General features: G+C 43.8%; 1 protein-coding gene across 7 annotated transcripts in view; it reads left to right on the top strand.

Annotated features, from left to right (window-relative positions):
- The window catches only part of MAPK10 (mitogen-activated protein kinase 10), a 148,742-nt gene that overhangs the window by 51,920 nt on the left and 70,856 nt on the right, over positions 1–25,966 (top strand). For 2 of the 7 annotated variants that reach the window (XM_038769233.1, XM_038769239.1), the window contains 2 exons: positions 9,684–9,755; positions 25,420–25,589. In XM_038769233.1, the coding sequence (XP_038625161.1) occupies positions 9,684–9,755; positions 25,420–25,589 (242 nt within the window). Of the gene's footprint in view, positions 1–9,682; positions 9,783–14,371; positions 14,543–25,419; positions 25,590–25,966 lie in introns of those variants that run through there. The other 5 variants (XM_038769234.1, XM_038769235.1, XM_038769238.1 and 2 more) reach the window with 5 other exon arrangements.

Here is a 25,966-nt window from a genome sequence, read left to right as displayed (position 1 = left end):
GCTGCACTTCAATGTCAATTTGGTGGAGTTCATGGGCTCATCCTCTGCCTCTCACCCCCTAACTGTGGGGGCCCCTCAAGGTTCCTTTCTGGGTCCCCTTCTATTTTTCATCTATACCCACTCCCTTGGAGAACTCATTTGCTCCCATGACTTTACCTACCATCTCTATGAGGATGATACCCAAATCTACATCTCAAGCCCTGATCTCTCTCCCTCTCTCCAGTCTCACATCTCCTTCTGACTTGGACATCTGTAGTTAGATGTCCTCCCATCAACTCAAACTTAATATGCCCTAAACAGACCTGCTTATCTTCCCACACAAATCCTGTACTCCCCTGACTTTCACATCACTGTAGATTACACCACTATCCTTTCCATCTCACAAGCCTGTAACCTTCAAGTTATCCCTGACTCCTCTCTGTCATTCAACCCACATATCAATCCGTCACCAAATCCTATGGGTCCCACCTTCACAAAATAGCTAAAATCCACCCTTTCCTCTCCATCCAAACTGCTACCAAATTAATACAGTTACTCATCCTATCCTGCCTGGATTACTTCCTCAGCCTCCTTTCTGACCTCCCAACCTGTCTCTCCCCACTCCAGTCCATGCCTCAGTCTTCTGTCTGGATCATTTTTTGGACACTTTACATTTTTTCTGAACTCCTAGATTCTTATATTTGGTTTAAAACTGTGGGCATCATTAGTGTTCTAAAGGAACTACAAGCATCTCCACACTAATTGGGAACAATAAACATCAAGGTTTCCTTAAGCTGCCCAAACAGCTGCTGTCTTTAAATTTCAGCTTAATGCATAAAGAATTTGCAATAGATTTGTAATTCTTTCTATTAATTGACTATCGAACAATATGGAGAGATGGATTACAGATTCAGTAATCTCCAGTAGTTGCCCATCTACCTCCACATCAAACAAAAACTCCTCACCACTGGCTTTAAAACACTTCATCATCTTGCCCCCTCCTACCTCACCTCTCTCCTTTTACAACCCAGCCCCCAGCCAGGCCACAATCAATCATATTTACTCAACAGGTACTGTGTGTATTAATAAGCACTTGGAAGAATACAATATAACAGAATCGGTAGATTCATTCATTCAATCGTATTTATTGAGCGCTTACTGTGTGCAGAGCACTGTACTAAGCACTCTGTTCTAAGCATTCTGTGTTCCCTGCCCACAATGAACTTAAAGTCCAGAGGTTGTGCTTACGGCCTAGAGGATGAGCTTACAGGATGATATTGTGTCTTTGACTTTTTTTTGATTACTGTCTTTTCAGCCAGACGTAAATTGCCAGAAATTATTTGAGATAGCTTTGTGCGCAGAGTTATTTGAGCTTGTGGTAAATTAAAATTTCTTTTGATGTCATTTATATTATTCCTCCAAGCCATTTTATTACTGACATTTAGTCGGGAACACTTTTTGTTTGTTTATTGATTTTTTTCCCACCTCTCAGCATGTCACAAATCTCCTTTGGTTGAATGACTATGGAATTTTCAAAGTTCAAAACTACAAATTTTTGCAAAACGTTGGGCACTCCAATGTTTAGTCAATGCAGTTTTCCACCCACACCTGATTTTTTTCCTACTTCTTCAAATGCTCCAGACCCCAGCTTGCATCATCTTAAATCCTTCTTGAAAATCCCCTCCAGGATTAATTAGGGAATTAATCAATTTCTCCTCATCCAACAGAAACTCCTTACCATACACTTCAAGGCCCCCAATCTTCTCTTCCCCTCCTACCTTACCTCACTGATTTCCTATTACAGCCTAGCCCGCAAATTTCTCCTCTCTAACACCACAACTCACTACAACTCCATTTCATCTGTCTCACTGCCGACTCCTGGTCCACGTCCTCCCTTGGGTGTGTGACACCCTCCCACTTAATTACAGTATTGGTTAAGCATTTACTATGTGCCAGGCACTGTTCTAAGTTCTGAGATAGATATAAACTAATCAGGTTGGACACAGTCCCTGTCCCACATGGGGCTCACAGTATTAATCCCCATATTACAGATGAGGCAACTGAGGTCCCGAGAAGTGAAGTGACCCACCCAAGGTCCCACAGCAGACAAGTGGCAGAGTCAGGATTAGAACCCAAGTCCAGACCACCGATCTCCCCATCTTTAGAGTCCTACTAGAATCATATCTCCTCCAAGAGGCCCCTCTAACCCTTCATTCCTCACCCTATTCACCATCCCCTCTGTGTGTCTAACAGAATAGACTCTTATTCATTCATTCAATTGTATTTATCGAGCACTTGCTGTGTGCAAAGCACTGTACTAAGTGCTTGGGAGAGTACAATATAACAACAAACAGACACATTCCTGCTCACAGTCTAGAGGACGAGCTCACAATGCCAACTTTCTCACCGCTTGACCTCATTTATCTCACCACCAACCTCTCACCCACATCCTGCTTCTGACCTGGAATGCCCTCCCTCCTCATATCTGACAGACAATTACTCTCCTTGCCCTCCCCCGCCCAACACTTTTCAAAGTCTTATTAAAAGCACACCTCCTCCAAGAGGCCTTCCCTGATTTATGCCCTCTTTTCCTTTTCTTCAACTTCTTCTGCATCACCTGACTTGCTCCCTTTATTTTTCCCCTCTCCCAGACCACGGCACTTAAGTACATACTTGTAATTTGTTTATATTAATGTCTATCTCCCCCTCAAAACTATAAGTTCATTGTGGGCAGGCAATGTGCCTGTTATATTGTGCTCTCACAAGTGCTTAGTACAGTGCTCTGCAGACAGAAAGTGCTCAATAAATACTACTAACTGGACTTGTGTGAATACCCCTTAAGCACTTTAATATTCAACCCACCCCCAGCCCCTTAGCACTTGTGTATATATGCTTATACTCTACCACTGTCCCTATCTGTAATTTATTTTAATGTTTGCCTTCTCACTAGATTGTAAGCCTCTTAAAAGCAGGGATCGTATCTTCTAACTCTATCATATTGGACTCTCCCAAGTGCTTAGTGCAATGCTCTGCACACATTAACTGATCAATAAATAACCATTGATTGATTAGTGAAAGGATGAAAGATTTTAGGGTCAAAAGATACAATGAGCTTTGGACATGATTTACTCAGCGACCAAGTCTCCCCAGCATCCAGTGAGGAATTTAGGCCCTTGGGGAATGTAGGGAGTGAGAAGCAGCGTGGCTTAGTGGAAAGAGCATGGGCTTGGGAGTCAGAGGTCTTAAATTCTAATCCTGGCTCCGCCACTTATCAGCTGTGTAACCTTGGGAAAGTTACTTAACTTCCCTGTGCCTCAGTTATCTATAAAATGGGGATTAAGACTGTGAGCCCCATGTGGGACAACCTGGTTACTTTGTGTCTAACCCAGTGCTTAGAATAGTGCTCTGCACATAGTAAGTGCTTAACAAATACCATTATCATTATCATTATTATTATTATTATTATTAGGGAATTGCCTCAACCAGGACAGTAGGGGTCACTGTAAGCTCACTGGAATGTAACTACCATTGAGAGACGCAGTTACGGGCACATTCTCAATTCTGGTTAATAATAATAATAATAGCATTTGTTAAGCGCTTACTATGTGCAAAGCACTGTTCTAAGCGCTGGGGGATACAAGGTGATCACGTTGTCCCACGTGGGGATCACAGTGTTAATCCCCATTTTACAGATGAGGTAACTGATAGAAAATTAAAATTGCATTCTGTTTTCTGCATCAGTGCATAAAAGATAAGCATAAATTTCAAGGTACACACACACACACACACACACACCTTTATTTTTCTTTAATTGGTAGGGAAAATCCTTCTGGGCTAGGAGGAGAAAGACTTTTTCCGTCTCTGATTTTCTTGATTGATTGAGAAATTAATTGATGAATTGATTGATTCATTCAATTGTATTTAATGAGAACTTAATGTTTTTAGAACACTGTACTAAGCACTTTATTTCAGCAATCTGAGAGGCACTTTTTAGGAAATCTGATACTTCAATCACTACCAAGCAAATGGCCTGAAGTTTAATGAATGGGTGGTGTGCAGATTCAACATCAGAACCAGAGGAATTTTCATAATCAGAGGTCTATTTGTTCCTTTGCAAATGTTGCCCTTCACTGTGGAACCATGGGAGACCCAGAGCTGCCTAATGTGTTTTCAGTATGTTCACAAAAGGAGTTTCCCAGTCCTCCTGGAGTTCCTTTGGCATGGCCAGGGTACAGAGGAATTACGTATTGATCCAGGTCATAAAAATCACATCATAGCTCTCGCTCCATTAGTGACTGCAGTGTTTGAAGGCTGCGTAATGCATTCTCAGTTAATTGTGTCCTCGAATAAGGGCTTTGTCTCTTATTTTGCTCAAGATGGTTCCTTGGCAAGCCCTGCTACCTGGGACTTATGGGATGATGGAAAGGGACTGTGGTTTGACTTGGTTTGTTTCCAAATGTTAATAGTTCTAGGGACACTTATTTTGGAACCATTCCCACCTCAGGTATGTAGAGTGGGAAGGGAAAATTCCCGAGGATTAAAACATTAAATTTAGAAAAAGGCTGGGGGAAGCGACACATCACTGGACTCCTCTTCCTCCCACCCAACCCCCTTTTTTAATGGTATTTGTCAAGTGCTGTGTGCCAGGCTCTATACTAAGTGCAGGGTAGATGTAACTTAATCAGGTTGGTTACAGTCCATGTCCCTCATGGGGCTCTCAGTCGTAATCTCCATTTTAAAGATGAGCTCTCTGAGGCACAGAGCAGTGAAGTGACTTGCCCAAGTCACCCAGCAGACAAGGGATGGAATCAGAATTAGAACCCAGGTCTTTCTGACTCCCAGGCCCATGCTGTACCATTAGGCCATGCCCCGTCCCTCAAGTTCACTCCTCATCGCCGCTGGCCTGGTGATTCTCCAACCGAGTCCTTCTCAGGATTAGTTTTTTTCATGGCATTCATTAAGTGCTTACTATGTGCCAGGCACTCTGCTAAGTGCTTAGATACAAGATTATCAGATTGGACATAGTCCATGTCCTACATGGGGCTCATGTTTAAAATCCCCATTTTACAGATGAGGTAACTAAGGCACAAAGAAATTAAGTGAAGCTAGGAGAAATACTTTCCTAGCCATACAGGATTTATTAAAGAAATAGCCTGCAGAAATTCCCTGAAGACATTTCCTTTCCCAGATGGTTTTCAATCAATCAATCAATCAATCGTATTTATTGAGTGCTTACTATGTGCAGAGCACTGTACTAAGCGCTTGGGAAGTACAAATTGGCAACACATAGAGACAGTCCCTACCCAACAGTGGGCTCACAGTCTAAAAGGGGGAGACAGAGAACAGAACAAAACATACCAACAAAATAAAATAAATAGGATAGAAATGTACAAGTAAAATAAATAAATAAATAAATAGAGTAATAAATATGTACAACCATATATACATATATACAGGTGCTGTGGGGAAGGGAAGGAGGTAAGATGGGGGGATGGAGAGGGGGACGAGGGGGCGAGGAAGGAAGGGGCTCAGTCAGGGAAGGCCTCCTGGAGGAGGTGAGCTCTCAGCAGGGCCTTGAAGGGAGGAAGAGAGCTAGCTTGGCGGAGGGGCAGAGGGAGGGCATTCCAGGCCCGGGGGATGACGTGGGCCAGGGGTCGACGGCGGGACAGGCGAGAACGAGGTACAGTGAGGAGATTATCGGTGGAGGAGCGGAGGTTGCGGGCTGGGCAGTAGAAGGAGAGAAGGGAGGTGAGGTAGGAGGGGGCGAGGTGATGGACAGCCTTGAAGCCCAGGGTGAGGAGTTTCTGCCTGATGCGCAGATTGATTGGTAGCCACTGGAGATTTTTGAGGAGGGGAGTAATATGCCCAGAGCGTTTCTGGACAAAGATAATCCGGGCAGCAGCATGAAGTATGGATTGAAGTGGAGAGAGACACGAGGATGGGAGATCAGAGAGAAGGCTGGTGCAGTAGTCCAGACGGGATAGGATGAGAGCTTGAATGAGCAGGGTAGCAGTTTGGATGGAGAAGAAAGGGCGGATCTTGGCAATGTTGCGGAGCTGAGATCGGCAGGTTTTGGTGACGGCTTGGATGTGAGGGGTGAATGAGAGAGCGGAGTCGAGGATGACACCAAGTTCGCGGGCTTGTGAGACGGGAAGGATGGTAGTGCCGTCAACAGAGATGGGAAAGTCAGGGAGAGGACAAGGTTTGGGAGGGAAGACAAGGAGCTCAGTCTTCGACATGTTGAGCTTTAGGTGGCGGGCGGACATCCAGATGGAGATGTCCTGAAGGCAGGAGGAGATGCGAGCCTGGAGGGAGGGGGAGAGAGCAGGGGCAGAGATGTAGATCTGGGTGTCATCAGTGTAGAGATGATAGTTGAAGCCGTGGGAGCGAATGAGCGGTTTTCTCCTCAGATCCCTTCATTTCACTGGGGGGTACCTCCTATACAGACAATATTGTAAGCAATATTTTCTGAATTGTTATCCTTTACCCTCAAGGTATTTCTGTAGACATTCATGAAATGTCTACCTCGTAGTACTGTATCCTATAAGCAGCCTCCTCCCTTCATTGCCCATAATATGCTTACTGTTTAGAAGGGAAGACAGCCATTTATATGAATAAATACAAAACTTATAAAATCTAATTTATAGATATGTACAGATGTGCTGTAGCGTTGGGGGTAGGGCAAATATCGAATGTCCAAAAGTAATGGATCCAAGAGCGTTGATGATGCAGAAGGGAGAGGGAGCTGGGGAAAATAGGGTTTAATTGGGGGAGGCCTCTTGGAGGAGATGTGACCTTAATAATGATTTGATGGTGGAGAGTGGTGATTTGGCACATATGGAAGGGGAAGGAATTCCAGGCTAGCGGGAGGACATGGGAAACGGGTTGTTTGCGAGATTGATTAAGTTGGGGCACAGTGAGTAAGCAGGCGCTAGAACAGCAGAGTGTGCAGGCTGGGCTAGAGTACATCAGTGAGATGAGGTAGGATAGTGCGAGCCGTTTGAGTGTTTTAAAGCCAATGATAAGGAGTTTCTGTTTGACGCAGAGATGGATGGGCAGTCATTGGAGGTGTTTGAGGACTGGGGAGACAAGAGCTGAACGTTTTTGTTGATAAATGCTCAGGGCAGCAGGTTGAAGTATGGACTGGAATGGGAAGAGACAGGAGACCAGGAAGCTGATGCAGTAGCCAAGGTGGGATAGGATAAGTGCTTGGATCAGCACGGTAGCATTTGGAGAGGTTCAGGTGGATTTTAGCAATGTTATGAAGTTAGAACTGAGAGGATTTAGTGACTGAATATGTGGGTAGATTGAGAGAGTTTAGTCGAGGACAATACCAAGGTTACAGGCTTGTGAGATAGGGAGGATATTGGTATTGTCTACAGTGATGGGGAGGACAGGGTTTGGGTGAACCCAAGAAGCCTCTGCAATGTTGTATTGGGTCTAAATTTATTTCTATTAATATCTGTCTCCCCTATAGACTGTAAACTTGTTGTGGGCAGGAAATGTCTTTTTATTGCTATTTTGTACTCTCCCAAACACTTAATACAGTGCTCTGCACACAATAAGTCCTCAAAAATATGATTGAATGAATGTGTGATGCAGGAAAAGTCAAGGAATTGGCTGCTCAGAGTGAGATCATTCATCAGAAATGAGGAGCATGGGGGGAACAATTTGGGGTTCCGGGGGCTGCCTCCATTGACATATTTTGCCTATTGCTGTGTCAGTGGGTTGTGAAGCCCAGGTTATCACCTCTCTGGATTTCAGATTTCGAAGCAGCCTACTATTTTTGAAGCAGGGCTTTATTAGGGCCGGAATGGCAATAATAATAATAATAATTTTGGTATTTGTTAAGCGCTTACTCGGTGCCAACCACTGTACTAAGCACAGGGGAGGATAAAGCAAACTGGGTTAGATACAGTCCCTGTCCCACATGGGGCTCACTGTCTTAATCCCCATTTTACAGATGAGGTAACTGAGGCACAGAGAAGTTAAGTAACTTACTGAAGGTTACACGGCAGACAAGTGGTGGAGCTGGGATTAGAACCCATGACCCTTTCACTTCCAGGCCCGTGCCCTATCCACTACATTAATTTCCTGGCTCTGTTTCACCCACGCAAGAGTGAGGTGTGTGAAATGTAAATACTGAAATAGTTTCTTCTTTTGTCCCAAATGCTGGCAATTTAAAAATTTGGTTCAACACAGCCCTCCCAAAATGTCTCCTGAATCCATGACAAGGTTTCAGTTCCCTAGCAAATTCTGAGAGAACAGAAAGTAACTTTCATCACCCTTCAACAGGGCAGATCAGATGAAGCGTGAATCTACCTCCAGTGTTTCTCTTTTTCCTTTAAGGAACATATGGGAACTTCTCAGGATATTATAGGTTCTGATCCTGACTGCACCACATGTCTGCTGTGTGACCTTAAGTTACTTGACTTCTTTGGGTCTCAGTTTTCTCATCTGTAAGGAGATTAAATATCTGTTCTCTTAGATTGTGAGACGTAAGAGGGATAGGGACTTTAATCTGTTTACCTCAGAACTTAGCACATAGGAGTCACTTAAGTACGATAATTCCTTTTAAAAAAATATTATTAGTGGAATGTGGGTGTGTTAAAACCACATTCTCTATACCCTCTAGACAAGGGTATGTGAAAGGAAATTTTGCCATGCTAAAGTGCCAAGGTTGCTCTCAGTTTTAGTGCTGCCTCTTCTGAGTTTTTTTTAAACAAAGATGATGATAAATCAGGCAGAAATATTTACAATGTAAATGAGCTCAAATAAACGATGAGAATCAACTTGTCTAAAAATTCAAATCATTAGAATATCCAACTCTCCTGAAAAATAAAAGCCCCTAAACAATAAGAGCTAAATTGAGGCTTCAAGACTTTCTATCACATCCTCCATCACTTTCAAAAATTGGCCTCTTAGCTAGAGGTAATTTCAGTTTCTGGAATCTTCAAGGATTTTAGCTTTTCAACAATATTAATTTAGTTGTCACACATACCTCAACCCATTCTTTTTCCTCCCAAAACTTCCCATGAATCTTCCATACATAGACACACATTCACACATTCTCTTCCCATTTGCATGCACACTCCCACACATCAATCTATAGGGCCTCACCAATATGCTCACTCCACAACCACCCCCACCACACACCTGTATTGCCCCATCACGACACACGACTCACCATATACATATGTTTACCACTACACTGCAAATATCCATATTCTCCCCTGCCCTGAACTCACATACACACACACACCTTTCCTTTTACCATGCCAACAGAAAAATAAAAAGCAAGCTCCCCCTTAGAGAAAATAAAGGAATCTCCCCCAAAGGACATTCAGTTGTTTGAGAAGGAAAACAGAATCAGTAAATGAAACCCCAAAGGGAGACTGTGTACAGTACTGTGTACACCCAAATGAAGATCTGGTTTGGTTTTTTGGTTGGGTTTTTTTTTTGCTGTTTTTCCCAATTCAGATCTAGTGGCCTCTTAATCAGTCCATGGTTTGAGCACTTAACTTGTGCAGAACCCTGTACTAAGCACTTGGGAGAGTACAATCCAACAAAGTTGGTAGACACAATCCCTACCCTCAAATGGCTTACAATCTAGATAGGGGTTTGTGTTAACTACTGGTAATTTTAGGAGTAATTATGAATCTACAAGATATTTGGATGTTGACCTCACCTTATTTTTTTTTTAGGTATTTATGAGCCGTCATTTCTTGTACTACTGTAGTGAACCTACCTTGGATGTGAAGATTGCCTTTTGTCAGGTGTGTGTTCCTTACAGGTAAAACAAGGTACAGTATATTTCCCCTTGTACCACCACCTGTTTGCCATTTCCATAAGTCACCCAGGGTTTAGCGCAGGTTGATTATTTATTCATAACTAACTTTGGGGATGCTCCCACCAAACAGTAACTTGTTTAAGTCTTTGTCATCCTTGTTTATTATGTAATGGAAGTTCATGTGGCTATACTACGCCTATGGCTTTCCCTTCTCTATGAGTCTGTCACTCTGTCAAAGAATCTAATTGTTTTAGAATAGAATAGAAAAGATTAGGCCTTGACTCCTATGGGATCTGTCCTCTTAGAATAATAATTATTATTATTATGGTACTTGTTAAGCACTTACTATGTGACAAGCACTCTTCTAAGCACTGGGGTAGATACAAGCTAATCGTGTTGGACCCAGTCCCTGTCTCTCATGGGGCTCACATTCTCAATCCCCATTTTACAGATGAAGTAACTGAAGCAAAGAGAAGTGAAGTGATTTGCCCAAGGTCACACAGCAGACAAGTGGCGGAGCTGGGATTAGAACCCGTTATCTTCTGACTCCCAGGCTAATGGTATTTAATGACCTCCTACTGAGTGTAGCACACTGTATTGGTGCTTGGGAAGAGATGACAGAATCATTAGACCTGCTTTGTGCCCATGAAGAGTTTATGCTCTAATTGGGGGGACTAGGTATACAACTATTTACAAATAATCAGAATAAATAATTGAAGATATGTTTGAGAAGCAGCATGACCTAGTGGAAAGAGCACCGGCATGGGAGTCAGAAGGACCCAGATTCTAATCACGTGCCTGCTGGGTGACTTTGGGCACGTTGTTTAACTTCAGTGCCTCAGTTACCTCGTCTGTAAAATGGGGATTGACAGGGATTGTGTCCAACCCAATTTCCTTCTATCCACCCCAGTTCTTAGAACTGCACCTGGCACATAGTAAGTGCTTAACGAAAACCACAATTATTGAGTCTACCCTGGTGCTTAGAACAGGTCTTGACACATAGTAAGTGCAGAACAAAAGACTATTAAAAAACAACCTGCTGAGTCATCAATCCCAATCAATCAATCAATCAATTGTATTTATTCCCAAGCAATTTAGGAATGATCATGTCCCAATCATCACTTCCCAAACATGGACAATTGTCTGGCTTGAGCTGTGAAAATCAGACTTGTGAATGTGGATACTTAGAAAGATGGTAAATTTCAGATGTCATATTTGTCAGGAAAGTTAGATGGCTCTTGGTCCCTGCTTTTAAAACCCGTGGTCAGTTCAAAAGTACATCATGATGACACTGAGAGTTTTAAAAGTAGGGACCAAGAGCCATCTAACTTTCCTTCAGAGCACGACAACTGACGACTACCCCAGTAGAGGCAGAACCGATTTCTTCTCAGCAAGCATTAAAAATAATCAACTTGAATTGAGAGATAGGTGTTCCTGGATACCATTTAACTAGAAAAGAAAGATGGAAAATTTGTAAAAGTCAATTTAGTCTCTATTAGGCTTTTTGGGGTTATCTCCTGGAAGAAAGCCTGCATGAAGATGCACCTGGAGTATTTGATTCTGCTACTTGATTTTCATAAGATAGTCCCGATAATTCACTGTGGTTTGATTGAGAAATGATGCTTGAAGGCCCAGAGTATTTGAGGGTTTTTTAGCTGATACCTTGGCATGGCCTATTCCTTCAGACTAGTTTCAGCAAAAAACCTACTGATTATAGTGCTAGGGAAACAGTGTGGTCTAATGGAAAGAGCATTGACTTGGGAGCCAGAGGCCCTGGGTTCATTCATTCATTCTTTCAATCATAGTTATTGAGCGCTTACTGTATGCAGAGCACTGTACTAAGTGCTTCCAATCCCAGCACTGTCACTTGCCTGCTGAAAGACCTTGGGCAAGTAATTTTACTTCTTGGTGCCTTAGTTTCCTCATCTGTCAAATGGGAATGCAGTACCTGGACTCCCTCCTATATAGATTGTGAGCCTGGTAAGGGACAGGAATTATGTCCAAAATGATCTACTCCAGCACTTAGTACAGTCATTGCCACATAATAATTGCTTAACATATACAACAGTTATTATTATTAGTGGGCTGGGTAGGGCTTTTGTCCCTCATCTGTCCATGCTAATCATGTTCACTCTTGCCTTGGGATGCAACAAGGGTATAAATGGTCAGGGATGCAGTACATAGGCATGTGCAGGCAAAGACATTTTTTTTTAATGGTATTTGTTAAGCACCTACTATGTGCCGGGCACTGTTAGTGCTGGGGTAGATACACCATAATCAGGTTGGACACAGTCCCTGTTCCACATGGGGCTCACAATTTAATTCCCATTTTTACAGATGAAGGAACTGAGGCACAGAGAATTTAGGTGACTTGAAGTGACTAGCACAAAGTCACAAAGCAGATGAGAGGCGGAGCCGGGGTTAGAATCCAGGTCCTTCTGACTCCCAGGCCTGTAGAACCCTGATCGGCAGAAAGTTGCCTTGGTAGCTGCCCACATTTTAGGATTCCTGCTGGTCCTGTCCCCTTGCGAAACTCCTGAAATGACCTTTTGGTCAAAACCCTGCATTACTGATGGTGGTAGAACCCAGCTCTCCTGATTCCCAGAAACATACTCTTTCCACAAGGTCCACAGCAGGCCTCTGCACTGAGCAAACACTCAAATATTTATGATAATAATAATTAATTATGGTACTTGCTAGGTGCTTACTATGTGCCAACCACTGTTCTAGGCACTGGGGTAGGTGCAAGTTAGGTTGGACACAGACCGTATTCCACACTGGGATCACACTCCTACTCCCATTTTTTTTTACAGATAACTGAGGCCCAGAGAAGTGAAGTAACTTGCCCAAGGTCACACAGCAGACATGTGGTAGAGCCGGGATTAGAACCCAAGTCCTTCTGACTCCCAGGCCTGTGCTCTATTCACTAAGATGTGCTGCCTCTCTTGATGATGATGATGAGGGTGGTAGAAGTTCCTGTTTGCTGATATGCCCCCTACTCACTTTCTGGGACTAGGGAAACACACGGCCATTTGACCTTGCTGAGAGTCAACACATTGGCAAAACGTCTGCTAACTTGAATCTTTCTCCACATGATTCTGTATGTGTGCAGGTGAGGGAATAGTAGAAGTATACTTTGCACTTACAGAATAAGACACACTGTACTAAGTTCTTGGGAGCAACCAAGGCAAAGAAAGTACAACAGAATGTTCCCGTCCCACAGAAAGCAGACAATCTAATGGGAAAGACTGGATACATCATAATTATTGGAAACTGTGGGAATGCCATGCATTAGAAAGAAGATTCCAGGATGAAATATCTGAAAAAAATCAGGACAGATTATTAAATGTACAGTCAAATACACATCTAAGTGTAAGTGCTGAGGGAGGTTATAAGTTAGGCTTAGGGTTAATATGATGCTGAGGGTGGCTATAAATTAGGGTTAAGGTTAATATGACCCAGGGTGTTGGGAATTAATGGGGAAAGCTTGCAGGAGCAGGTGGGAGAGGGGGCCGTTTTTGCTATGAGAAGTGATTTGTTAGAACCTTTGAAAAAAGTCAATCACTGAAAACCTCTTCCAAGCCCTCTCGGTGACGTATTAAGCCCCTTAGGGAGCAGGGTTAGTCAAAGCTCCGTTAGGATCTTTACAGTCCTGCTTCGACCAAGATAAGGGTAGAGTCATTATCCAAGGGGATAATGCCAGAGTGGTGGCAACCAGGCCTGATTAATGTTTTCCATTTTGGTTGCTTTTCTTCTCCGGATCCCTGGGAAAACAATATTGGAGGAGGTGGCTAGCAAGAGGGATAATTAAGTTTGACCTTGAACATCCTCTAATTTACCAAGAGCCATAGGTTTTGTTTCTGCAAATGGAATTGGTGTGCATCTACTGGTTGGGACTCTTTAAATTGTCAAAGCGATCCATCTTCCGTGTGACTTTTTTTCCCTGAGTCCCTGGTGAGCTAAAACATTTTCTTTCTCCATCTGGGGAAATATAGGAATGACTTATGTGGTTTTTGTGGGCCTCAGTGGCTCTTAAAAGCACCTTCAAAATTTGGAATTGAGAAGGGGGATGTACTGAATACTTGTAGAATGAAGTCCATTTTTTAGTGATACTTTCAGCTGACCGCATGAATGAGGGTGCATTTCTTGGCTGCTTTGAGATGGAGTCCCATTTTATAGGGTTTAAAAAGCTGGTTATGTCCCTTGTCAGAGACCTGTCAGCATAGAAGAAGTGAAAAGGCCCCAGTACTAAATATTTGCTACTGTGATAGATTGGGTCTTACTTCTATTTTCTTCTCCCAAGCACCTGGTGCTTTGGCATTCAGTAGATGCTCAAAAAATACCATTTATTGATTACTTGATTGGGTGTAAACCTTATAGAAAAAGAGACCTTTTTTCAGGGAATTAATAAAGTGAGAAAAGGTCAAAATAAAAATGCGCCTTGACTGGGTTATGTTTTATCCTGCTACATTCTTAGCGATTTTAAAATGCTACAGACAATAGAGAGAGGACTTTGAACATCTGAAAAAGCAATTCAAGTGTGCTCTTTAAAGGGCAATGTAGAGTCTGTTGTTGTCTGACTTCTGATTTTTCCTTTTGAAGATATTGGCCTTTTTCCTTAGCCCTTTTTCATCCGAGACAGAAATTCTTAGTGTCTCCTGAAGCCTCCAAGGATCCTGGTTGGGAGATCGTGTTGGATTTCAACAGCGTTCTCTTCCTAAGCTCTCCCCGAGATCTGTCCACGTCACCCCGATGGCGATGGGGTCTCTCATTGTGAGTGTCGTGATTAAGGTTACAGGCACAAAGTGAGCTTAGAGGATAGTTGGAGTATCTGGTGGGAATAGAACTCCTAGGGCTATGTTTTCTACCCCTGTAGACTGTAAGATGCTTGTGGGCAAGGCTTACGCCTACCAATTGTATTGCATGGCACTTTCCATAATTATTTTCCGTAATTTAAAATAATGTTATCTCCCCCTCTAGACTGTAAACTCACTGTGGGCAACAACTGTCATGGCTAAGTAGAAGCAGTGTGGCTTAGTGGCTAGATCATGGGCCTGAAAATCAGAAGGATATGGGTTCTAATCCCAGCTCCGTCACATGCCTGCTGTGTGACCTTGGACAAGTCACTTAACTTCTCCAGGCCTCAGTTACCTCATCTGTAAAATGGGGGTTAAGGAGTGTGAACCCCATGTGGGACAGGGACTGCGTCCAACCTGATTAACTTGTGTCTATCCCGACAGGAGAGTGCTAGGCACATAGTAAGCACTGAACAAGCATCATTATTATTGTTATTATTGCTCTCCCAAGCATTTAGTACAGTGCTCTGCACACAGTAAGTGCTCAATGATTAAGACTGATTACTTTCCCAGCTGGTAAGTACAGTGCTCTGCACACAGTAAGGACTCAGTAAATACCATTGATTGAATAGTAACAGCAATAATAACAACAATCATAATAATGATAATCATAGTGGTACTTCTTAAAGGCTTATTATGTGTCAAATACTACAGTAAGAGCTGGGGTAGATGTGAGAGAATCAGATCGGCCCAGTCCCTGTCCCTCGTTGAGCTCACGGTCTAAATTGGAAGGGAAATGGGTATTGAAACCCCACTATAAAGATGAGAAAACTGAGGTCCAGAGAAGTGAAGTGACTTGTCCAAGGTCACAGAGCAGGCAAGTTATGGGACCAGGATCTGAATCCGGGTCCTCTGACATCCAGGCCTGCACTCTTTCCACCAGGCCATGTTGTTTCTCCCTGCTGTTCTTCCCCCTACTCTTCCCCCTTTTGTGGGGAATGGTGAGGGACAGGGACTGGCCCTAGGATTTCTTCCTTCCAGAACGGTCATTTTCCTCCCAGGATCCTCTCTTACCCCACAAATTGTTCTTGCTCCTTAGAAGGATGGAAGGACTTGGTGGTTTTCGCTTTTCAAAACTTGCCCTGGAGCTGATCACTCCTTGCATGGTACAATGTGAGGTTCATCATGGAATCTCAGCTCTTGTGGAGCCAGACAAAGATACCAGGTTATAGTAAAACATGCCCAGGCCTTGACACATAAACACAGCCACCTGCGATACTTTATGGGGCTGTGACAGTATGACACTTTTATTGCTACTGATAGATTAGCATCCCAAGTGTTTGTCTGGGTGGTTCTTTTGTTTCTCAGGATGATGGCTGTGCAGCTTGGCTGTGGAAAATTTATAGGGGGATGTTTCTGATTTGTTTTCCACAAAGCTTTTCTTCCCAAGACCTCACTGTGCTGGTCACTTGGGTGAAAAAGAGTCAATTTTGCAACCAAAGATTGAATCAGTGAATGATGAAGGAGGTCCAGGATTCACCAGCTCTAGGATGGTGATGATTTCTGAGTTGATTGGTTGTGAAAATGTCCTTAGCATTGGGCCCAAAAGGGTGAGGCTGGTGGGTAGCTACTTGTGTTTTCCTATTGCACAGTTTCATCAAAACTTCTTGACACGTCTAGCTCGGTTTTGACAAACGCTCCTATTCAGGTTGAAATCACTGCAGACAGCTTTGCTCTTTCCTGTCACAGGACCAAGCATCCATAATTACGCATTCTTGGGGCCCATGATTAAACTCCAGTCACAGCCTAGAAGAGGGGCAATAACCTCTGATTAGAAATGAGGAACTACTTCTGTCCCTTAAAGATTACACTTGCCCTCATTTGGGGGGGGTCAGCTGTATTGTTTCTTATCGTCTGCCTGGTAAGCAGTTCTGTAAACGTGTCCATAGCAATAGTTCGACCTCTTGCATGGAACAGAAAGTCTTTACTTTTGTGGTTCTGTGGCCTCTCCAATGAAAACTCAAGAAATAATTTCTGTGCTCTGGAATTCCCTTGGCAGTGATCTCATTTCTGTTTTTTTTAATGGTATTTGTTAGGTGATTAGTCTGTGCCAGCACTGTAGTAAGCACTAGAGTAGATACAAGATACAGTCCCTGTCCCACATGAGGCTCCCAGTCTTAATTCCCATTTTACAGGTGAGGTAACTGAGGCCCAGAGAAGTGCAGTGACTTGACCAAGTTTACACAGCAGACAAGTGGCAGAGCAGGTGTTAGACCCCGGATCCTCTGATTTCCAGGCCCGTGCTCTTTCCACTAGGCCACCCGGCTTTTCTGATTCTGCCATGTTAGGCTACTTCTATCGGGGCAGTGGAGACAGGGTGATTGCAGCCTCATAATCTGCACAGTTTCTGCTTAAAAAGAGCCACCGTGGAATTCAGTCAGCCCTCCAGCCCCCAAGCAAAGCTTGTCACCTGACCCACTTTCTGGGCAGGACGTTTGAGAAGAATGGATGAAGGGGGGGAAACCCCAATACCACCTCTATGGTGAGAGAAAGTGAGGTAACTGGAAGCAGAATGGACAGAAAAATATTTATAAAGCCGCAGTGAAGCAAAACTTCAAATGATGTGGTTTCATGATGGTTGATGGGGAGGCAGTCTGCAGCACTGCAATTAGAAAGGGGTCATATAGCAATGGACTCCATGGTCTCCTAAAAGTTCTCCTCCCAAAGCACCTCTCTGTCAGAGAGAAACAATCAAATGGAATTTAGTAAGCACTTGCTGTTTGCAGAGCACAATACTAAGCACTTGGGAGAGTATAATACAACAGAGTTGGTAGTCATATTCCCTAACCACAATCAGTTTACAGTTTAGAAACTGAAGAAACTGCAGTCTGTAGTGCATTCATAGTAAATATTGAACACTTTAGAATTCAGAAAGGCCAGAAAATGGAACAGGACGACAGGAACCCTATTTGTTTATCACCTAGTGATAAATTTAGTCCATGTGTCTCATTTTTTTTCCTCCCGTAAATGTCCAGTGATGGATGATGGTGACTGTTTTTTACTGATGATTATCACAACTCTGACATGTGGCTGAGAGAGTTTCTGTCTGTTGTGCTTATAATCTGAGAGAAGAGTTGAAACATGGGGAGAGTAGCAGGTGTGGTTTAAGAAATGAGATGGCCCTAGAATGCCGATTGGTGTGGGTTTGGGAAAGCAGGCTATCTTCACAAGGTCTGAGATGGCCTGGGAGTGTTTTTTGGTTAAAACAAATTGGAGGGAGCAATTTCAAGATCAATAAAACAATCAATCCTTGGTATTTATTGAGCACTTGCTGCATGCAAAGCAGAGTACTAAGTGCTTGGGAGAGTACAGTAAACTGAGATTCCAGGACCTTTCTAGAGGAGAAAGAGCTACTTTGTCAAATAGGCTATGCGAATCAATCAATCAATTATATTTGCTTACTGTATGCAGAGCACTATACTAAGCACTTGGGAGAGTACAACATGACACAGTCCCTGCCCACAATGAGCTTACACTGTTGAGAGATCGGGTCTGTCAGGGATGAATACATGGAACCCAACTCTGTAGGGGGAGATAAATGAGGTGAGAGAGCCAGTAGATTAGCTCATTGTATATAGGGAATGTGTTTATTATTGTATTGCACTCTCCCAAGTGCTTAGGACAGTGCTCTACACACAGTAAGTGCTCAATAAATATGATTGAATGAATGTTGGGAGAAGCCACAGAGCAGGTAATAAGGAGCAAGTCAGGGAAAGACCCTCAGCAAGATGAAGACAATGATAAAACTGGTATTACTGAAGTGCTTACTACATTGCCAGACACAGTACTAGCACTAGGGAAGATACAAGATAATCAGGTCAGACACAATGCCCGTCCCACCTGGGACTCACATTCTTAATAGGAGGGTTATTAAATCCCCGTTTTACATAGGAGGACAATGAGGCATAGAGAAGTTAAATGATTTGCCCAAAGTCATGCAGCGGGCAGGTGGCGGAACTGGGATTAGAATCCAGGACCTGTGATTCACGCAGGTAAGATCATGCTCTTACAACTAAACTGGGCTGCTTGGATGGCAGAGAAGTCCTGTTTGCATCCTGAGGCCCCCTCAGTCTCTGTCCCCAGGACCTAACAAACAGCTCCTTCTGGTTTATATTTAGTGCTGAGGCAGTTATGGAAAGTGAGAGACTTCTCCAGACCCTCCCATTATCTTAGTTTTGGAAACATGGAAACTGTTTTTAACTCTTTCCACTTGGCTCCACATAACTATGGAGAAGAGTAGAATCAAACATCAGAGATTCATTTTCTTTCACTGCATATCCAGGACAAATATGTTGCTATTTATGACACCTGTGACATGTTCTTGGGCATGTTCATACCCATTGTCCTGTTCCTCTGACTTGGCCTCTGTCAGAGTGTCTTTCTCTTGGGGTCTGTCTCTGTCAAATTCTCTCTCTGTTGGGGTCTCTGTCGGGTCTTTCTTTTAGTCAAACACTTTTGGGCAGGGTCTCTGTCTTTCAGTCAGGGTCTCACTCTCAGTTGGGGTCTTTCTCTTGGTCGGGGGCTCTCTGTCGGTCTATTTTGGTCAGAATTTCTCAGTAGGGATCTCTGTCAGAGTCTCTCAGGTGGGGGTCTTTTGGTTGCGCTCTCTCTTTTCTCCCTCTCTCTCTCTCTCTCCCCTTCCCCTTCCTGCTCCCCAACCTGGTTGTCTTCCCTTGCCTTCAAGTTGTACTTGCTTAACCCTGTGGCATGTTGTTTCTCAAATTAATACAGTGAGTTCAGTTCTCTCAGTTCCTTCAGCTACAATCTGGTAGAAAGTTTGGACTTTCAAAGAGTCTTTATGGCTACCCAACCGCCAGTGGAAGGGCAAAGGCTTGGACGCTTCAAAAGGGATATTCTCTAGAGGAAGTGCCCAGCTCTTCCCCATCCCCCAAAATACGCCCTTTGGGGTTAGGCCGAGATTAACTATTTCTGAGCTAACTGGAAAAGTTGAGTGATAGAAAACTTGGCATAAGAATATGAAGACCCATTCCAGCCAAGCTCAATTTTTTTTCCCCACAGAGTATCTTCTCATTGGTACTGTTAATGTTTCTTGGAGATGGAATCTTCTATGGTTTCATCCTATGGTTGTCTGTGGTAACACCGCTGTATCAGCAAACCAACAGAACCTCAGAATTGACGAAGTCCCTGTACCAGGAAATGAATGCCGAGTTAGGTTCCTCCTCCGCTTAGCAAAACTTTAGTCTCTGAGCATTAGGACTGCAGATGGAGTATGGGGGTAGGTATGCAGTAGCACAGATTTTTTCACCCACCTCTCAGGTTTGGCATTAATCCTAAGAAGAAATGTGACTGGATTCTCCCTGCCAGCCTGCTAAGCACATGATTAAAATGGCTTTTTTTTGATTCCCCCAAGATGTGGTTCGAGAATGAACATTCAAGCCCGAATTCCATCTTTCTTAAAGCAAGTTGGGCTAGAGATCAATGGATAATAATAATAATAAGTTTGGTATTAAGCGCTTACTATGTGCAAAGCACTGTTCTAAACGCTGGAGAGGTTACAAGGTGATCAGGTTGTCCCATGGGGGGCTCACAGTCTTAATCCCCATTTTACAGATGAGGGAACTGAGGCCCAGTGAAGTGACTTGCCCAGAGTCACCCAGCTGACAATTGGCAGAGCCAGGATTTGAACCCATGACCTCTGACTCCAAGGCCCAGGCTCTTTCCATTGAGCCACGCTGCTTCTCGAAGTTATCAGGGTAATAAAGCACTGAGGAAGCACATCCTAACTCCTGAACTGATAAAAAGGAAACTGAGGATCTCAGACAAATATAATAATGATAATTGTGGTACTTGTTAAGCGCTTACTATGTGTGGAGCACAGTCCTAAGTGCTGCTAGGGTAGATACAATGTAGTCAGGTTCCACTTGAGACTCCACAGCCTAAGTAGGAGGGAGACCAGGTAGTGAATCCCCATTTTGAAAATGAGGGAACTGAGGCACAGGGAAACTAAGTGACTTGCCCAAGGTCACCCAGCAGGTAAGTAGCAGAGTCGGTATTAGAACCCAGGTCCTCTGATTCCCAAGCCTGGGGTCTTTCCACCAGGCCATGCTGCTTCCCCAGCATTATTCCTTTCAGAAAACAAATCAGAAGGCTCAGCATTCAATTACAGCGTTCTCAGTTTCTCTTGTGATTCCAGATTAGCTGCTACTGGGGATGAACAGAGGTCATAAGAGAAGCAGCAGCATGGTCTAGTGAAAAAAGTGTGGGCTTGGGAGTCAGATGACCTGGGCTCTAATTCCGGCTCTGCCACTTTGCTGTGGGACCTTCGGCATATCACTTGGAATATATCTATTGCTGTACTCTTGCAAGCACTTAGAACAGTGCTCTGCACACAGGAAGCATTCAATAAATATGACTGGCTTAACTTCTCTGTGCTTATAACATGGGGATAAAAAAAGAGGAGGAGGGCACAGCAGTCAGTCAAACACAGAACACCTATTAGGTGTCACCTATTAGGTGTCAAAACAGAGTCTTAGGAACAGACTAGACTGGTCATGGGCAGGGAATGTGTCTGTTTATTGTTATATTGTAGTCCCAGTACAGTGCTCTGCACAGAGTAAGGGCCTGGAATGCCCTCCCTCTGCCCATCCGCCAAGCTAGCTCTCTTCCTCCCTTCAAGGCCTTGCTGAGAGCTCACCTCCTCCAGGAGGCCTTCCCAGACTGAGCCCCTTCCTTCCTCTCCCCCTCGTCCCCCTCTCCATCCCCCCCATCTTACCTCCTTCCCTTCCCCACAGCACCTGTATATATGTATATACGTTTGTACATATTTATTACTCTATTTATTCATTTATTTTGCTTGTACATATCTATTCTATTTATTTTATTTTGCTAGTATGTTTGGTTTTGTTCTCTGTCTCCCCCTTTTAGACTGTGAGCCCACTGTTGGGTAGGGACTGTCTCTATATGTTGCCAATTTGTACTTCCCAAGCGCTTAGTACAGTGCTCTGCACATAGTAAGCGCTCAATAAATACGATTGATGATGATGATGCTCAATAAATACGACTGATTGCCTGACTGATTAGGACAGGCCAAGGAATCAACCTGCTGTAGAGTGCAGGCCATTCCACCCAGACAGTGGAAATGGTTTATACTGTTGGAACATCATATTTATTCTTTTGAATGTTTTGCACATTTGTGACACTGGGTGAACCCAGACTGACTCTCTGGTATGTTCCTCTCATGTCTCCCCTACTGAGGCCAACAGAGCCTCAAGACTGTCAGCTTTCACTGACAGTTTCAAAAGGAGGCCCTGCCTTACTCTAGGGTAGAGGAGCTGCAGTTGTAAGAATGTAAGCTCCTTAAGGGCAGGGAGCATCTCTTTTTTTTATGCTATTTCCTAAGCGCTTACTATGTGCCAGTCACTGTACTGAGATACAAGCTAATTAGGTTGGACACAGTGGTTTAAACCACAGAAGTGGTTTACTATTACCTCCTTCCTCCTTCCATGCCTCCTTCCGCACAGTAAACTTGAGTCTGTGCCCTGACACAACGACCCAGAGAGGGGTTTGGGAGAGTAAAATAATAACAATAATCAGACACATTCCGTGCCCACAACGAGGTTACATTCTAGAGGGGAAGACAGGCATTAACAGAAGTCAATAAATTACAGATACATGCAGTGGGACTGGGAGGGGAGATAGCAATAACAATAATAATGATGGTATTTGTTGAGTGCTTACTATGTGCCGAGCACTGTTCTAAGCACTGGGATAGAAACAAGGTGATCAGGTTGTCCCACATAGGGCTCACAGTTTTAATCCCCATTTTACGGATGAGGGAACTGAGGCACAGAGAAGTGACTTGCCCAAAGTTCCACAGCTGACAAGTGGAGGAGTCAGAATTAGAACCCATGACCTCTGACTCCCAAGCCCGTGCTCTTTCCACTAAGGCACGCAGGGATGAATAGAGGGAGCAAATCAGGGTGATGCAGAAGGGAGTGGGAGAAGAGGAAAGGAGGGCTTAGTCAGGGAAGGCCTCTTGGAGGAAGTTGTACCTTCAATAAGACTTTGAAGCAGGGGAGGTAATATGTTTTAGACTCCAGTCTGGGCCTCTCTTATCAGCAGCAACATTGCAGATCTGGATAGTTCTTAACCTATCACTGGCCTGAAGGGGCTCCCCCCCCCCGGGGTCTGAAGGCTCCCGTTCCTTCGGGACAATGAGATGCTGACCTCTCCGAGGACCTCTGTACCCCAGCTCCTTAGAAATGAAATTAGAAATGCCATCTGGTCCAGATCACGGGGACCCTTGACAACATGTACAGACCTCCAAGAAGGGCCCTAGATAATAATAATAATAATAATGATGATGATGGTATTTTTTAAGTGCTTACTATGTGCAAAGCACTGTTCTAAGCGTTGGGGAGGTTACAAGGTGATCAGGTTGTCCCACGGGGGGCTCACAGTTTTAATCCCCATTTTACAGATGAGGTAACAGGCACAGAGAAGTTAAGTGACTTGCCCAAAGTCACACAGCTGACAGTTGGCGGAGCCGGGATTTGAACCCATGACCTCTGACTCCGAAGCCTGTGCTCTTTCCACTGAGCCACGCTGCTTCTCCAAGCGGGAAAGCTTCTCTAGATAGGAGAGATACCAGTGTGAATGCAGGGGTCTGAGTGGATTTGGGATTCGTGGAAGCTGAGCATTGCTTGGCTTTCTGTTTTGACTTTCTGATCAGCCAGAAGGCTTGGATGGTTCGTTTCCGCACTGCCCTTTATGAAGGGGAACCGGCCTCAGTCCACAGTCCTGCCTCCCAATTTGGGAGAAATACAGTACAGTCATTCATTCAATCCTATTAAATGCTTACTGTGTGCATAGCACGCAGTAACTCCTCACTGGGTTTACCATCGATGGGATGAAAATGGATTGTCACCCATTTTTAATGACCTGGCATTTTTCACTGACTTTCTAAGAATAGATATGGTTGGTGACTTTCTTTTCAATTCTTCCAGCTTATGCCTTAGGACCTGGGGGAACAATGTGTTCTTCTCTAATTCTCTCCTGAATCATTGCGTTGGCGAGCGTGTAAGGGGGAGCTTCCATTTCATGCAAAACAGGCTGTTTTCAGTTGGTCTCTACTGCTAATACAAACTAGAATTGTAAAATGGTTGTTTGTGTTCTCTTGGGGGCCTACGTGGAAGGTAATTCAGAGAACTATAGATCCATCCAGCAGAGTTCTACTCTTACTCTCAGATGCCAATTCGCACTTTGGGTAAGGCATTGACCTGTGGAATTTGCCCTTGTCCAGTCTGATTTCAGATCAGTCCCAGTCAAAAGGAGAACAGGGAAGAGGTGCGTGGATGAACCAGGAGGGAGAGAGACAATTTTCCTCTGAGATGTTCCTGAACCCCAGAAGCAATCTGAACTAATCCTAGATGAGATTAACTTGTGATTAAGACTACCATCGGGAAAGATGGATAACCCATGCTCCTGAGACTTTCCAAAAGCAACATGGAGCAGTGGATGGAGTGCAGGCTCAGGAGTCAGAAGGTCATGGGTTCTAATCCTCACTCTTGCGCTTGTCTGGTGTGTGACCTTGGGCAAATTACTTGACTTCTCTGTGCTTCAATTACCTCATCTATAGAATGGGGATTGAGACTGTGAGTCCCATGTGGGGACTCTGTCCAACCTGATTTGCTTGGATCCATCCCAGTGTGCAGTGCCTGACATATAGTAAGCACTCAACAAATACCATAATTATTATCACCCCAGGATCCTTGAGATCAGGGATACCCAAATCAGGTCAGATTTCCAGGCTCACTGGAGACCAAGCTGGCCCATCCTCTGAGATGTCAAGCGAATGGCCATTTGCTGTAGTGAATTCCCTTTCATGCTTGAAATCTCAACTTTGCACCAAGTGATATTCCCCAACCATTTCTTATCCTGGTCTTTTCTCACAGTCAAGTGGCTGACCATTATTCTGGAGTTGATGGATGGGAAGGGGTCAGTTATCACGAGGGGAAAAATGAAAACAGCTTGAAAAATCAGTGACAGTGTGGCTAAGTGACTTTCGATGCAGAGGCATGGGAAAGGGTAAGAGAATAATGTGGGAATAACTGATGAAAACCAAAGCTCAGGCTAGAAGGGATAATCATTAGGAATGATGGTGTGAGAAATTCAGCCCAAATTTCAAGGAAAATTTCCTGAAAGCGTCATTGATATCTTATGAAATTTTCTCAAGGTCAAGGATGGGTGCACCATTCTTTGAGGAATTTTAAACCCAAAAGGGTAGCAGTGTCATGTGCCTTTCTAGAATAACAATGCATCACTGATCCGATAGAGTTTTCTGGCCTGATACAAGCTTTGGCACCTTGACATTTGTGTTAAGGAAATGTCAGTAGTCTTGGTTTCTGGCCACCTGAACAGGCAGGGCAATTTCATGCTAACCAGATGAAGTCGTTCTCTAGAGAGAAGGCAGCATACAAAACATGCCTTCTCTTTCACTGACAAGTTCAAAGATCAATGGTATTATTCTCTTAAGGGAATTATCCACCTTTAGAAGAGAGACTCATAAATGAAATATTAGTATTGGTTATTTCTATTTCAAATAGAGCCAAGTTCTAAAAGGAAGTCCGTCACATGTTATTCTTTGGTAGGCTCTGGCTGAGCCCAGAATTTGACAGCATGTTTTTAAATGCAGGAGGTCTCGAAGTTGGAGAGTTTTCCGAGGAGGATCTAAGTGTTGAGAATCTATGAGTAGCTAGAGGGTGAGTTCGCCTCCATTTCACTTGCATGCTAATGGTTCACTCTTCTCATGTCTGTTTTTATTCCTCATGACAGGGATTTGATAAACAAGTGGATGTGTCATATATCTCCAAGCATTACAACATGAGCAAAAGCAAAGTTGACAACCAGTTCTACAGTGTGGAAGTGGGAGATTCGACGTTCACAGTTCTTAAGCGCTACCAGAACCTAAAGCCTATTGGCTCTGGGGCACAGGGCATAGTTTGGTAAGTAGAGTCTCTATCCCTTGTAATTTCAGATGAAATATGTGGTGCTCCTTCCCATCGCTGGCCTTTTTTTACAGTGTGCCTGTGTGCTTTCTCTAGACTTTAAGCTTGTCGTGGGCAGGGAACATATCTGCTAACTCTGTTGTATTGTACTCTCCCAAGCAATGTCCTGCATATAGTACAGTGCCCTGCACGTAGTAAGCTCTTGGTAAATACCATTGATTCACTGATTGATTTTTGCCTACACTATGTGTCAGGCAGGCCACTGGAAAAATGGAAACCGCAAAAGTTGCTATCAAAATTCCTGGGGTACAAGAGCAGGCCGGATGGCAAGCCTAGTAGAAATAATGATGTCTTTTTAATAATCCTGATTGTGA

The sequence above is a fragment of the Tachyglossus aculeatus genome, chromosome X5, assembly GCF_015852505.1.
Source record: "Tachyglossus aculeatus isolate mTacAcu1 chromosome X5, mTacAcu1.pri, whole genome shotgun sequence".
Classification (NCBI taxonomy): Eukaryota; Metazoa; Chordata; class Mammalia; order Monotremata; family Tachyglossidae; genus Tachyglossus; species Tachyglossus aculeatus.
The sequence above is the reverse complement of the archived record's forward strand: the minus strand, read 5'-3'. Positions and strand labels throughout refer to the sequence as shown.